At 30.3% G+C, this 12,554-nt stretch overlaps 2 protein-coding genes across 3 annotated transcripts in view; one reads left to right on the top strand and one right to left on the bottom strand.

Annotated features, from left to right (window-relative positions):
* Nucleotides 1-12,554, bottom strand: part of LOC111684411 (mannosyl-oligosaccharide alpha-1,2-mannosidase IA) — a 306,748-nt gene that overhangs the window by 104,208 nt on the left and 189,986 nt on the right. The window lies entirely within an intron of this gene.
* On the top strand, nt 1,386-5,343 carry LOC111686738 (poly(ADP-ribose) glycohydrolase). 2 transcript variants are annotated; one of them, XM_023449118.2, is made up of 3 exons: nt 1,386-1,662; nt 1,726-3,290; nt 4,641-5,343. In XM_023449118.2, the coding sequence occupies exons 1-3, from the start codon at nt 1,614-1,616 to the stop codon at nt 5,160-5,162; spliced, it is 2,136 nt and encodes a 711-aa protein (XP_023304886.2). In that variant the 5' UTR covers nt 1,386-1,613; the 3' UTR covers nt 5,163-5,343. The 2 variants fall into 2 exon arrangements, with proteins under 2 accessions (XP_023304886.2, XP_046803174.1); XM_046947218.1 differs by having other exon boundaries at nt 4,646-4,829.

Below are 12,554 nucleotides of genomic sequence, written 5' to 3'. Positions count from 1 at the left end.
AGACTTAAATTCTGAACCACCGGATTAAAAGTTGTAAAGTTTAAGCTGTTACAACAACAACTATTCCCAGATGTAGTAAAAAATATCATGGTCAAACTGAACGAGTAATGAATTAAAAATATTTGCGAGAGAACGTCATACAACCACTTCGAATAATGAAACAATCGATAGAACTTAAATAATTCTATAGACTAATACTAAAAATAGAATTACAAGAAATCTCCTATAGAATAACCAAGACCACACATACATATAAATGGGAATCTCTCTATACAATTCCTTTTTATCCCTGGATATACAATGTCCTTACTGCATGCGGAAACTCTTTCATTGTCATTGATTTAAATTTGTCGAAAGCGACCATATTTTATTTTCCTTAGAAACATAGATTCTATAAATCTAAGAAACTATGTCTAGGAGTGGGAGGAACCTTCATAGAACGTCACAAACAACAGCACAAATCCAATATCCCTTGAATTAAGATTATGATCATATAAACCAATTAAATTAAACGAACTAACACCGTGACTACCGTGAATAAAATTCCTATCCCGTCCAAATATGACTAACGCCACGGCAGAACAAAGTAGACAATACCTTATTTGTTTCTAAAAAGATTCTATCGAAACAATTTTGTTTCATAGTTCACTCATTGTTGTACACATTTACAATATGGACATCTCGTGGACAAAGTGAAATGTTCCATTTATAACATCAATTTATAAAGTTTAACAAAAAAAATACAATTTAATAAAAGTCACTCACCCATTTCTGCAGCATCAGGAACAATGGAATTGCCTCCATCTTAGTTTAAGGCTCCATTTCACATTTTTATAACAAATTATATAGGTATGGCTTTAATTTTGTTGAACACTTTTTATGAATTAATTACACTATTAAAACACTAATTTAATTACAAACATTTTAAATTTCAATTTTTTTCACTTTTACTCCTTTAAGCTTCACTTTAAAATAAAAACTGATGATGAATTTGCTTTCGTTTTTCTTTCTTGTTGTATTTCAACTAACGGTATTCTTCCACATACTTTTTACATAGGTATGTATGTATGTGCTCTGTCATTGTTTATTTGCAATTGCTCTCTTATTACAAAAGTATTCTTCATGTTGTTTTTGTTTTATAAACAAGACACTAGATAACTATGAAAATAAGAATGGAAACAAATTTATTTCAATTAATTATAATGCATTTTACTACTAATGATCATTATATTCTAAATTTTAAAATTTTTACATAAAACAATTTAATTATTTAAATTTAACGCAATCTGCTGTATAACCAAAGAGCATTGCCAGATGTAAATTTTGCTGCTTTCTCTTTTTGACATATTGAGATCAAACACGAATAACGAGTAATCACTGAAAAACCATAAATAAACAACACTAAGTTGAACAGCCGGTAAAAATGTATTTTTTATAGAAATTGATGAAAAATCAGTGAGATTTTTTAATAAAAAACATTAGAAATCTAAATATTTCATTAGTAAAGCGTCTAAATAAAAACAGCAAACATTTTGCTAAAATTTCAACAGACTCTCTTACAATCTGCATTAAGTTGCAGACGTATAACAGTGGCCACCGTCAAGTGTGGAAGAATGTTGGGCGATGGCGAGGAGGATTCAAGAAATGGACAAATGTCGGAGGGTAATCAACCAAAAAATTACAACAATTTTATATTAATTTTACAACTTTTTCTTTAAATATAAGATGAATTGCCTGAAGTGAATTGGCGCGGTTGTTCAATGTCGGAGATTTATCGTCAGCTAAATCCCTTTGAATTGGATCATTTGCCAGCGGTAAAACCCTCAGAGTCTCATACCGTCTTACATCATTTTCCCATACGTAATGCAGACACTGAACCTCCCAAACCATTGAAATCACATCACAAATGGGATGCTTTGCATGTTAGATTGCCGTGTTCTTCGAAGTCTCAGTATCCGGTAGTGCAAGAAGATGGTTCCTCTAGTATTGAAAATCGTTGGGAAATGATTGAAAAGGCTCTACTCAGACCCATACAGAATTCACATGATTTACAGGCGGCAATTTTGTCATATAACACTAAATACGAGGGAGTTTGGAATTTTCGTGCACTACATAAACTATTCGGTGAGGAATATGATGAGGATGAGTCAAAAATATTCTTTGAAAACTTATTGCCACGTATAATACGTTTGGCTTTGAGGCTGCCAGAATTGGTGCAGGCACCAATACCTTTGCTAAAGCAGGGTAAATGCCATGCAGTCACCTTGACACAAGAACAAATATCTTGTCTTTTGGCCAATGCCTTCCTGTGCACCTATCCAAGACGTAATACTTTAAAGAAAAAGTCTGAGTACAGTACGTTTCCTGATATTAACTTTAATCGCCTATTTCAATCATCTGGTTCAGCAGTTTTGGAAAAAATTAAATGTATTTGCCACTATTTTCGTCGGGTATGTCCTTTAGAGGATGATCGCAGTAATGTGCCCACTGGATGTGTTACATTTGAAAGACGTTATATGCCTCATAATGAAATGCCAAATTGGTCTGAATCTTCTATACCTTTAGGTATAACTCCTTTACATATAACCTCCGATGGCACTATAGAGGATGAAGGTTTGGGTCTGCTGCAAGTGGACTTTGCCAATAAATACTTGGGCGGTGGTGTTTTGGGTGGAGGTTGTGTCCAAGAGGAAATACGTTTTGTTATATGTCCAGAACTAATAGTTTCTAAACTTTTTACCGAATGTTTAAGACCTACCGAGGCTCTGCTAATGGTAGGCTGTGAACGTTATAGTAATTATACCGGCTATGCCAATACCTTCCAATGGGCTGGCAATCATGAAGACAATACACCTCGTGACTCCTCACGAAGACGTATGTGCCACATAGTGGCCATAGATGCCTTACACTTTCAGGATTCAGCCTATCAGTATCACGAAGAGTTAATGCTGCGCGAACTGAATAAAGCTTATGTCGGCTTTTCCACTTCGCTCACTACCTTAGCGCCTGGTGTGGCTTCTGGGAACTGGGGTTGTGGTGCTTTCGGTGGTGAGGCCACACTTAAGGCTTTATTGCAATTAATGGCCTGTACGGTGACTACACGTCCTTTAGTATATTTTACATTTGGCAATGAAGAATTACGTGATCAAGTTCATAAGATGCACACATTCTTTATTGAGAATAACATTTTGGTTAAGGATTTATGGTCGGTTTTGAAAAAATTCTATACCCGTAAATTGCCCGCCAAGGAATTGTATACATTTTTATATAGCGAATTGGAAAAGATAAAGGTAAACAAATTAAGCATGTTTAAAACATTTTTTTCGAATATTATTTGTAGCATCAATTGATATTTTTTGTAGATAGTAAGTAGAAATTGCTCTTAATTTGTTTTTATCAGTATTTCTTGTTTGACAAGCTTTATATTATTTTCTATTATTAATTTTCTTTGTATTCTTAAATTAATACTAAAAATACATTTTACCTTTGATTTCCTATTTTAAAACTACTAACCCCTGGTTATAGTATTTTCATTTTCGAAATGTTTTTAACAATTCGGATTTGTGATATTTATACAAATAAAGTATGCTCAGCAGAAATATATCCATTTTATTTTTAAATTATTTTATAAATTTGTGAACTAGAACTGAACTAACTGAGCTGAACTAGAACTGAACTTGAACTGAACTAGAACTAAACTAGAACTGAACTAGAACTCAACTAGAACTGAACTAGAACTGAACTAGAACTGAACTAGAACTGAACTAGAACTGAACTAGAACTGAACTAGAACGGAACTAGAACTGAACTAGAACTGAACTAGAACTGAACTAGAACTGAACTAGAACTGAACTAGAACTGAACTAGAACTGAACTAGAACTGAACTAGAATTGAATTAGAACTGAACTAGAAATGAACTAGAACTCAACTAGAACTCAACTAGAACTGAACAAGAACTGAACTAGAACTGAACAAGAACTGAACTAGAACTGAACTAGAACTGAACTAGAACTGAACTAGAACTGAACTAGAACTGAACTTGAACTGAACTAGAACTAAACTAGAACTGAACTAGAACTGAACTAGAACTAAACTAGAACTGAACTAGAACTGAACCAGAACCAGAACTGAACTAGAACTAAACTAGATTTGAAAGTTTGAATTAAAACTGAACTAAACTAGAACTGAACTAGAACTGAACTAGAACTCAACTAGAACTGAACTAGAACTGAACTGAACTAGAATTGAATTAGAACTGAACTAGAAATGAACTAGAACTGAACTAGAACTGAACTAGAACTCAACTAGAACTGAACTAGAACTGAACTAGAACTAAACTAGAACTGAACTAGAACTGAACTAGAACTGAACCAGAACCAGAACTGAACTAGAACTAAACTAGATTTGAAGTAAAACTAAACTGAACAAGAATTTAACTAGAATTGAAATAGAACAAAAACTAAACTAGAAGTGAAATAAAACTAAACTAGAACTGAACTGCAATTGAACTAGAACTGAACTAGAACTTAAATATAAAAGAACTGGATCGAAATTATAAATTTAGTTCTGTTACAATATTCAATCACATTTTAAACAAAGAGACCAATGAAAATATTCTATCTTTTTACTTTTCTTCCAGCGCAGTCCGCCGAAGAAACAAATTATCGAAAACGCGACGAACCAAACGAATAATGCTGCCGAAAGAAAGGTCGATATGAAAAACACAACAACATTGAATAGTATGTCCATTACCCCACGACCAATGAATAAACGGTCGCCTCCCTCAAACGCCAAACGAAGCCTAGAGGAAAGTCAGGATATATTTGCTACCACCTCGCCAGAAGGTGAAAATGATGAAAGAAATGAAACAGCGGCGACAGTAGCACCTAAAACCACAGCCACTATTGATCTATCTATTTCGGATGATAGTGAAACTGAAGAATTGCTCAAAATGGCAGCACCAGAAGCAGAAGCAAGTATTAATTCCACACCGAAAAAAGTAGTAGATAACAAAAGCTCACCCTCAAATGGCGGCACACCAGCAAAAACAAATACAAAATCCCGACAACGTACTCTGCTAGAAATGTTGGATCAATCATATAATCAAGCCGGTCCAGCCACAAAGAAATATTGTGCTAGTAAATCACCCCAAAAAAACTAAGTGTCGATATTATATATTTTTTTTTCTTAATTAAATTTTAGATCTATTAAACAAAATTTTTAAATGATACTATCTATTATAAGGTATACCTATATATTTTGTTTTCGCATTTTGTTTGTTTTTGTGAAAAAACACATTAAATAAATAATTTTATCTTGATATTATGATAAAGACAAGCGTGCTGGTAAAATTTTTATTATAATTTTTTACACAAACGTTTTTCTGGGTAAACACTGCAACAGAAAAAAAAAAATAAATTAAATAATTTTTTTTAACCATGTGCTATTGTTGGTCCTAATAAATTATTTACTTTTTACTGACTTCTAGATGGATTTGTTGTTGGTTGTAAAAGAACGAAAACGTCAACAATGTAAATTGTAACATTTGTTTACTTCATGATTTTATTTGTTGTTGTTTTTTGTAAACCTACTTGAATTGATTTTCTGGTGATTAGATTTATTTGTTTATTACAAGAAATTGTTTTAATTTCTTTGAGTTTGTGGGAATTAATTAATTGATTTATTTGTGTTTACAATGAATGAGCTGTAAATTGTTTATTTTAAGAGAAAACAAATAAATTATTTTATATTTCTAATCTAAGAGTTCAAGTTCAGAAATCTGTTCCAAAATGTTTTAAACATGTCACTCTATTTTTTTAGGATAGAGAAATAATATAGAATTTCCTTTTAGTTTTAAAATTAGTACAAAACTCTCTACGGGGAATGCATTCCTCACGAATAAGGTTAGACTGATTTTTATCCTAACTATAAATACACTCGAATATATAAGATATATGTACATATATAAGTCTTTATTACATCCAGCTCTTATCATTATGGTACTTTAAGTACTTTTTCAAAGTTTGTAAAAAAACTGTTTAAAAAAAAAACATTTTAGAAACAATTATTTTTAGAAGTCTGTGTGCAACGCATTTAGTTGTGACAATTTTAATCAAATCTTATCGTTTTACCAAAACAAAGCAATTGAATTTATTGGCGATATTTAATTTTCTAATTAAAAAGGTACTACTAAATTTTTATTAATAAAACACATAATAACTATTTATGAAGGGTGTTTATAATAAAATTATAATATTTTTTTTAAACTTACATAAAAAGACCCATTTAGATTTTATTTTAATGTCAAATTGCACTTTAAAAATAACATCAAATTATTTTAAAAACAAAAACCACGTGTGAATGGAAAATTTTTCTAAATGAGGTATTGTTATTTATCTTATATGAAAAATCAAATTATTAAGAAATTTTTAATGAAATTTTTGATTTTGAAGTTAAAGCAGATATATCACCTATTCTGCATTTCAATTTGAATCGAAATTTTTTCCGTTTGGTAACTTTAGTATTCTGGATTTCGATTCGAAGCTCCGTCACTAAAATAACATCTAAAATAACAACGTACACACAATAGTAAAGAATTAAAATAATATAGAAATGCTTCTTCTTTTTCTTACGATTCCATTTGTTGTTGGAACACCAACAATAAATTAATGCGAAAACGAACTCTGATTTGTTACTCTTTTTTATTAGAAATTTATTTAACAAGTAGTCTATCTATCTATTTATCTATTTATCTATTTATCTATCTATCTATCTATCTATCTATCTATCTATCTATCTATCTATCTATCTATCTATCTATCTATCTATCTATCCATCTATCTATCTGTCTATCTATCTATCTATCTATCTATCTATCTATCTATCTATCTATCTATCTATCTATCTATCTATCTATCTATCTATCTATCTATCTATCTATCTATCTATCTATCTATCTATCTATCTATGCAAACTTTGCAGAAACCAACATTAAATTAAGTATGTTAGTTAAAACCTAATTGCTATAACTAGTTACATATTAATCATTGCTAACACTAGTAAATAATAGAAAAGACCTTTAATTTAAATAAAATTACTGCATCAAATAAATACATCTATAAGATTATTAACTTATTCATCTACATTTCATCATAATTAAACACTCGTGATCTCTATCCCAGCCCCTTAAAATAGTTGCTGTAATAGTATTTTTGTTTTTAATCAATTAAATTAATGGCAACTTTAAATACAACATAAATTAGTGGAGAGGGGGAAAAGTAGTCCCGCATAACATCAGATGGCGGGCAGTGATATACATATGTTTTTCAGCTTTTTCTATTGTAAACTAAAAATAAATAGGTTATTATTTTGTTTTTATTTTCCAAAATTAAATTTTTTTCCATAACATATAGACATTTTCAATACCCTTCATTCGATAAAGCATAGTGGTCCTTCGCCTTCAAATTTATTGTGTCAAAATAAAATAATTTATTTGTGTTGTGAAAAAATATTGACCCTGAACCAGTTTTGTTATTTTGTAAATTTTTACGTATTTTTTTATTTTATTAAATCAACTTGATTATACATTTTGGGGGATTTTTATTAATTTAATATACTTTTTTTCTCAGTCAATAATTTATCTGAATTTTAAGTGCGTAACAAACTTTATGGTGGATTTAAGGGAACCTCTTTAATTTTTTGTAGGGGTTCGAAAAAAGGGGGCGCGTTTCTTTTGGCACGTAGTTTTGGAAAATTTCGCGATAAGTTATTTGTTTTTGCCAAAACATATGCCGAAAGAGATAAACATCAAACTTTTGTTTTTCTTTTTTTTTTGAAACAAGTGTAGACTATTAATGTTATTAATCTATTATATTTAGAATTGTTTATGTTTATTATCTCTATAACAAACATACGAAATATAATTAGGAATATTGCATATATATTTGATAGATACTTTGGAACTGACATTGAAAACAGAATTGTATTTTCATTAGATACTAAGCGCCCAATCATTGAATAAATTTAATCATTTAAATGTATTTGATTTATTAACATAAATCAATTTCTTATTAAGATTAGAAATATTATATTTACTTAATTACAGAACTAGACAAGAACTTAAAGTGAACCAGAACTGAACTAAACCATAACTGTAGAACTGATCTAGAACTGATCTAGAACTGAACTAGAACAGAACTAGAACTGAACTAGAACTGAACTAGAACTGAACTAGAACTGAAATAGAACTGAACTAGAATTGAACAAAAAATTGAACTTAACAGAACTGAATTAGATCAGTACTAAAACAGAACTAGAACTAAATTGGAACTGAACTAAAATTGAACTAGAACTGAATTAGAACTGAACTAGAACTGAACTAAAACTGAACTAGAACTGAACTATTACTGAGCTGGAACTGAACTAGAACTGAACTAGAACTGAAATAAAACTGAAATAAAACTGAACTAAAACTGAACTAGAAATGAACTTGGATAAGGCTGAACTAAAACTGAATTATAACCAAATTAGAACTGTACTAGAATTGAAGTAGAACTGAATTAGAACTGAGCTAGAACTGAAGTAGAACTGAAGTAGAACTGAACTTGGACTGAACTAGGACTGTACTAGAACTGAACTAGAATTGAACTAGAACTGAACAGGAGCTGAACTAGAACTGAACTAGACTGTACTAGAACTGAACTAGAATTGAACTAGAACTGAACAGGAACTGAACTAGAACTGAACTAGAAGTACTAAAACAGAACTAGAACTGAACTGGAACTGAACTAGAATTGAACTAGAACTGAACTAGAACTAGAACTGAACTAGAACTGAACTAGAACTGAACTAGAACTGAACTAGAACTGAGCTAGAACTGAACTAGAACTGAACTAGAACTGAACTAGAACTGAACTAGAACTAGAACTGAACTAGAACTGAACTAGAACTGAAATAGATCTGAACTAGAACTGAACTAGAACTGAACTAAAACTGAACTAGAACTAAATTAGAACTGAATTAGAACTAAACTAGCACTGAACAAGCACTGAACTGGAACTGAACTAGAACTGAACTTATCTAGAAATAAACATGAACCAAAACTGAACTATAACTAGAATGGACATAGAACAAAACTTGAATAGAACAGAGCTGAAACAGACTTAGAACTGATCTATAAATAAACTGAATAAAAATAGACTACAATTGAACTATAACTGAACCTAGACTAGAATAGTAGGTGAAGTTTACGTAAAATTATCAAAAAAACTATGCAGGAATAATTTACATTCCCACAACTAAAATTTTGTTACAACGAATATAATACATATAACCTTCGTTAATTTTTTTAAATTGCAATACTTTTTTTTTCTTTAATCAATATACATATTTGATTTAATTCTTATCGACTCCAAAATATTCTAAAATGAAATATAAATAATCGTGAAATATAATTTTAACGACCTTCAGCCAGAGAAATAAACAAGTCTTATAACGGCTGATAAAAAATTTCAAACAAATAAAAGATGTTTGTTTTAAATATTAAACAAAATTTTGTTTATTTTCATTAAAAAAATATTTAATTTTTGTACAAAATATACGTTATACATACATATATACAAATCACAAAATAAAATTTCAAAAACTTAGATATACAACTTATATTAGATATTATATTTTTAAAATTCACATTTTTTTAAGTAATAAAATCTTAAACAAAAATTAAGATTCTTAAAAACTATTCAGACCCATTCTTAAACTAGTTTATTTTTTTTTATTAAATGCTTTGAAACCATAACAATTAGCAATAAATTGCATATTTCAGGTTCCATTAATCGCCCTTGTTAATTATAATCCATAACTGACAAACAATTTATTGTTCATTTTTCTTTTCTTGCTGCCGACAAATTTTACAGTAGGGCATTTGGTCGGGAGTTGGTGGTGCAGATCCCGAAATCGATCCGAGTGAGGATAGAGTTGTTGTGAATGGGAAATGATTCCAGTGTGGGCATGGCATTTGAGTGTAAACTTTTAGTGGGAAAGGCATATTGTTGTTTTCTTTTATCTTTTCTTTTTCAATTTTTAAAGTTTTTTAAAAATTCAATTTTTAATTTTTTTTCACTTTGTGAGTTTTCACTTGACTTGTTGTCACTTTAACTGTTCTGTGTATACTGAGCTAACATAAACGCGTGTCTGGACATAAATATCATTCGAATAGAAAATCTCAACTTGTTCGTGCTACATATAGTATAGTATTTTTAATACGTAGTAGAAACGCTAGGAGGGCGTCTAATATGGGTCTCTTTTTTTTTCAATGTAAGTGTTTGCGTGTGGGTCTCGTATTTATGTGTGAGTTGGACTGGGTGTTTATTTGCTTTTGTTGTCGTTTCTTCTACAACGAAATTGTGGTTGTTTTTGTTTATTATCGCTACGTTCAACAATTTGCGAGATACCAAAACCATAGTAGAAGTTTCTTTGTATTCAGCTGTTGTTGTTTTTTTTTGTCGTTTTCTGTTTTATTTTTGTTTTTATTTTGTTTTTGTTTCTATTTTCTGCCGGGTTATTTTGTGTTGCGAAACGTTCATTGGTCTTATTTAGTGGGCATATGTAAGTAGGGTTGCCGTTTTGGTTTCGAACAATTTGGATAAAGTTCGAATTGAAATGAGACTGAAACATAATTGAATCATAAAAGTTGAACCGAACAAGAACTGTACTAGAGCGGACATAGATCTGAACCAAAACAAAATCGGATCTGAATTATAGTTGAGCTAAAACTGTAACCGAACTGAACTAGAACAGAAATAGAACTAAACTAGAACTGAACTAAAAAGTATTTCAACAGAACTGAAACTGAACTAGAACTGAACTATAAATGAACTAGAACTGAACTAGAACTTAACTAGAACTGAACTAGAACTGAACTAGAACTGAACTAGAACTGAACTAGAACTGAACTAGAACTGAACTAGAACTGAACTAGAACTGAACTAGAACTGAACTAGAACTGAACTAAACTAGAACTGAACTAAACTAGAACTGAACTAGAACTGAACTAGAACTGAACTAGAACTGAACTAGAACTGAACTAGAACTGAACTAGAACTAGAACTGAACTAGAACTGAACTAAACTAGAACTGAACTAGAACTGAACTAGAACTGAACTAGAACTGAAATAGATATGAACTAGAACTAAGCTAAAACTTAAACGAAACTGGAATTTAACTAGAACTGTTCTAAAAATGGGGTAAAACTGATTTATAATTGAATTAGATTTGAACTAATATTGAACTAGAACTAAACTAGAATTGAACTAGAACTGAACTAGAATTGAACTAAAACTGAATTAAAACTGAACTAGAACTGAAGTAGAACTGATCTAGAACTTAACTAGAACTGAACTAGAACTGAACTAGAATTGAACTAGAACTGAACGAGAACTGAACTAAAACTGAACTAGAACTGAACTAGAACTGAACTAGAACTGAACTAGAACTGAACTAGAACTGAACTAGAACTGAACTAGAACTGAACTAGAACTGAACTAGAACTGAACTAGAACTGAACTAGAACTGAACTAGAACTGAACTAGAACTGAAATAGAACTGAACTAGAACTGAACTAGAACTGAACTAGAACTGAACTAGGACTGAACTAGAACTGAACTAGAACTGAACTAGAACTGAACTAGAACTGAACTAGAACTGAACTAGAACTAAACTAGAATTGAACTAGAACTGAACTAGAATTGAACTTGAACTGAACTAAAACTGAACTAGAAATAAACGTGAATGAACAAAAAGATACAATCTAGTTTAACCAAAAAATATTTCGAATTGAATCCGATCTAAATTTTAAATAAAATTTATTTGGAACTGGAATCCGTTTAGATTCCAATTGATAGACCTTATTGTTGATAGTAACCTTATATGTTGAGGTGTTCTATAAAATGTGATTGTAACTGTTTTAAGAGAGAAAAAACTACAAAGTTGAAAACAATTCCCACTTCTAATTAATAAACTTTATTACATGGCAATAGTTTTTACATTTTAACACTCATACGCAAACAAACATTGTCTGTCAAAGTTAATGTTTTGTTTACTTCGTAATTTTTTTATTGCCAATATGTGCTTTATTTTACGCACTTAAGGGGAAAGGAAGGGCCAAGGAGAGAAGTTTAAAAGCATGATATGACTTAACACTATTATTGAGCAAAACACACACACAACACTCTTCCACGGCTGAGTCTATGACTTTACAAAAGACTTAGAGAGAACTGTACTTCTGTAAAAGACACTTTAATTAAAATTAGAAAAAAATATATATATTGTATTAATTATAGCAAAAACATTAAATTGTTTTCTTGTTTGTTTGTTTGTTTTTGTTTAGTTCGTTAAACAGTTCCTGAACTTTTATATAAAAAATTTAAATTGTTTTTAAATTACGGGGAAGTTTAACAAGAAAATTTTACTTTTAATTTAACCAGACAGACAAGTCGCCACATGAACATTGCAATATTTCATAAATTTTTTTATGATTTTTTAAATTGAATTAATT

Source organism: Lucilia cuprina, chromosome 3 (genome assembly GCF_022045245.1).
Source record: "Lucilia cuprina isolate Lc7/37 chromosome 3, ASM2204524v1, whole genome shotgun sequence".
Taxonomy (NCBI): Eukaryota; Metazoa; Arthropoda; class Insecta; order Diptera; family Calliphoridae; genus Lucilia; species Lucilia cuprina.
Note: the sequence above shows the minus strand (reverse complement) of the source record. Positions and strands in the feature narration are given on the sequence as shown.

Excerpts from the sequence above, each read along its gene's own strand:
- LOC111686738 (XM_023449118.2), top strand. The coding sequence starts at position 1,614 with ATGTTGGGCGATGGCGAGGAGGATTCAAGAAATGGACAAATGTCGGAG. Across the intron at positions 1,663-1,725 it reads AAATGGACAAATGTCGGAGG|ATGAATTGCCTGAAGTGAAT; the intron begins GTAATCAACCAA and ends TTTAAATATAAG. Across the intron at positions 3,291-4,640 it reads GCGAATTGGAAAAGATAAAG|CGCAGTCCGCCGAAGAAACA; the intron begins GTAAACAAATTA and ends CTTTTCTTCCAG.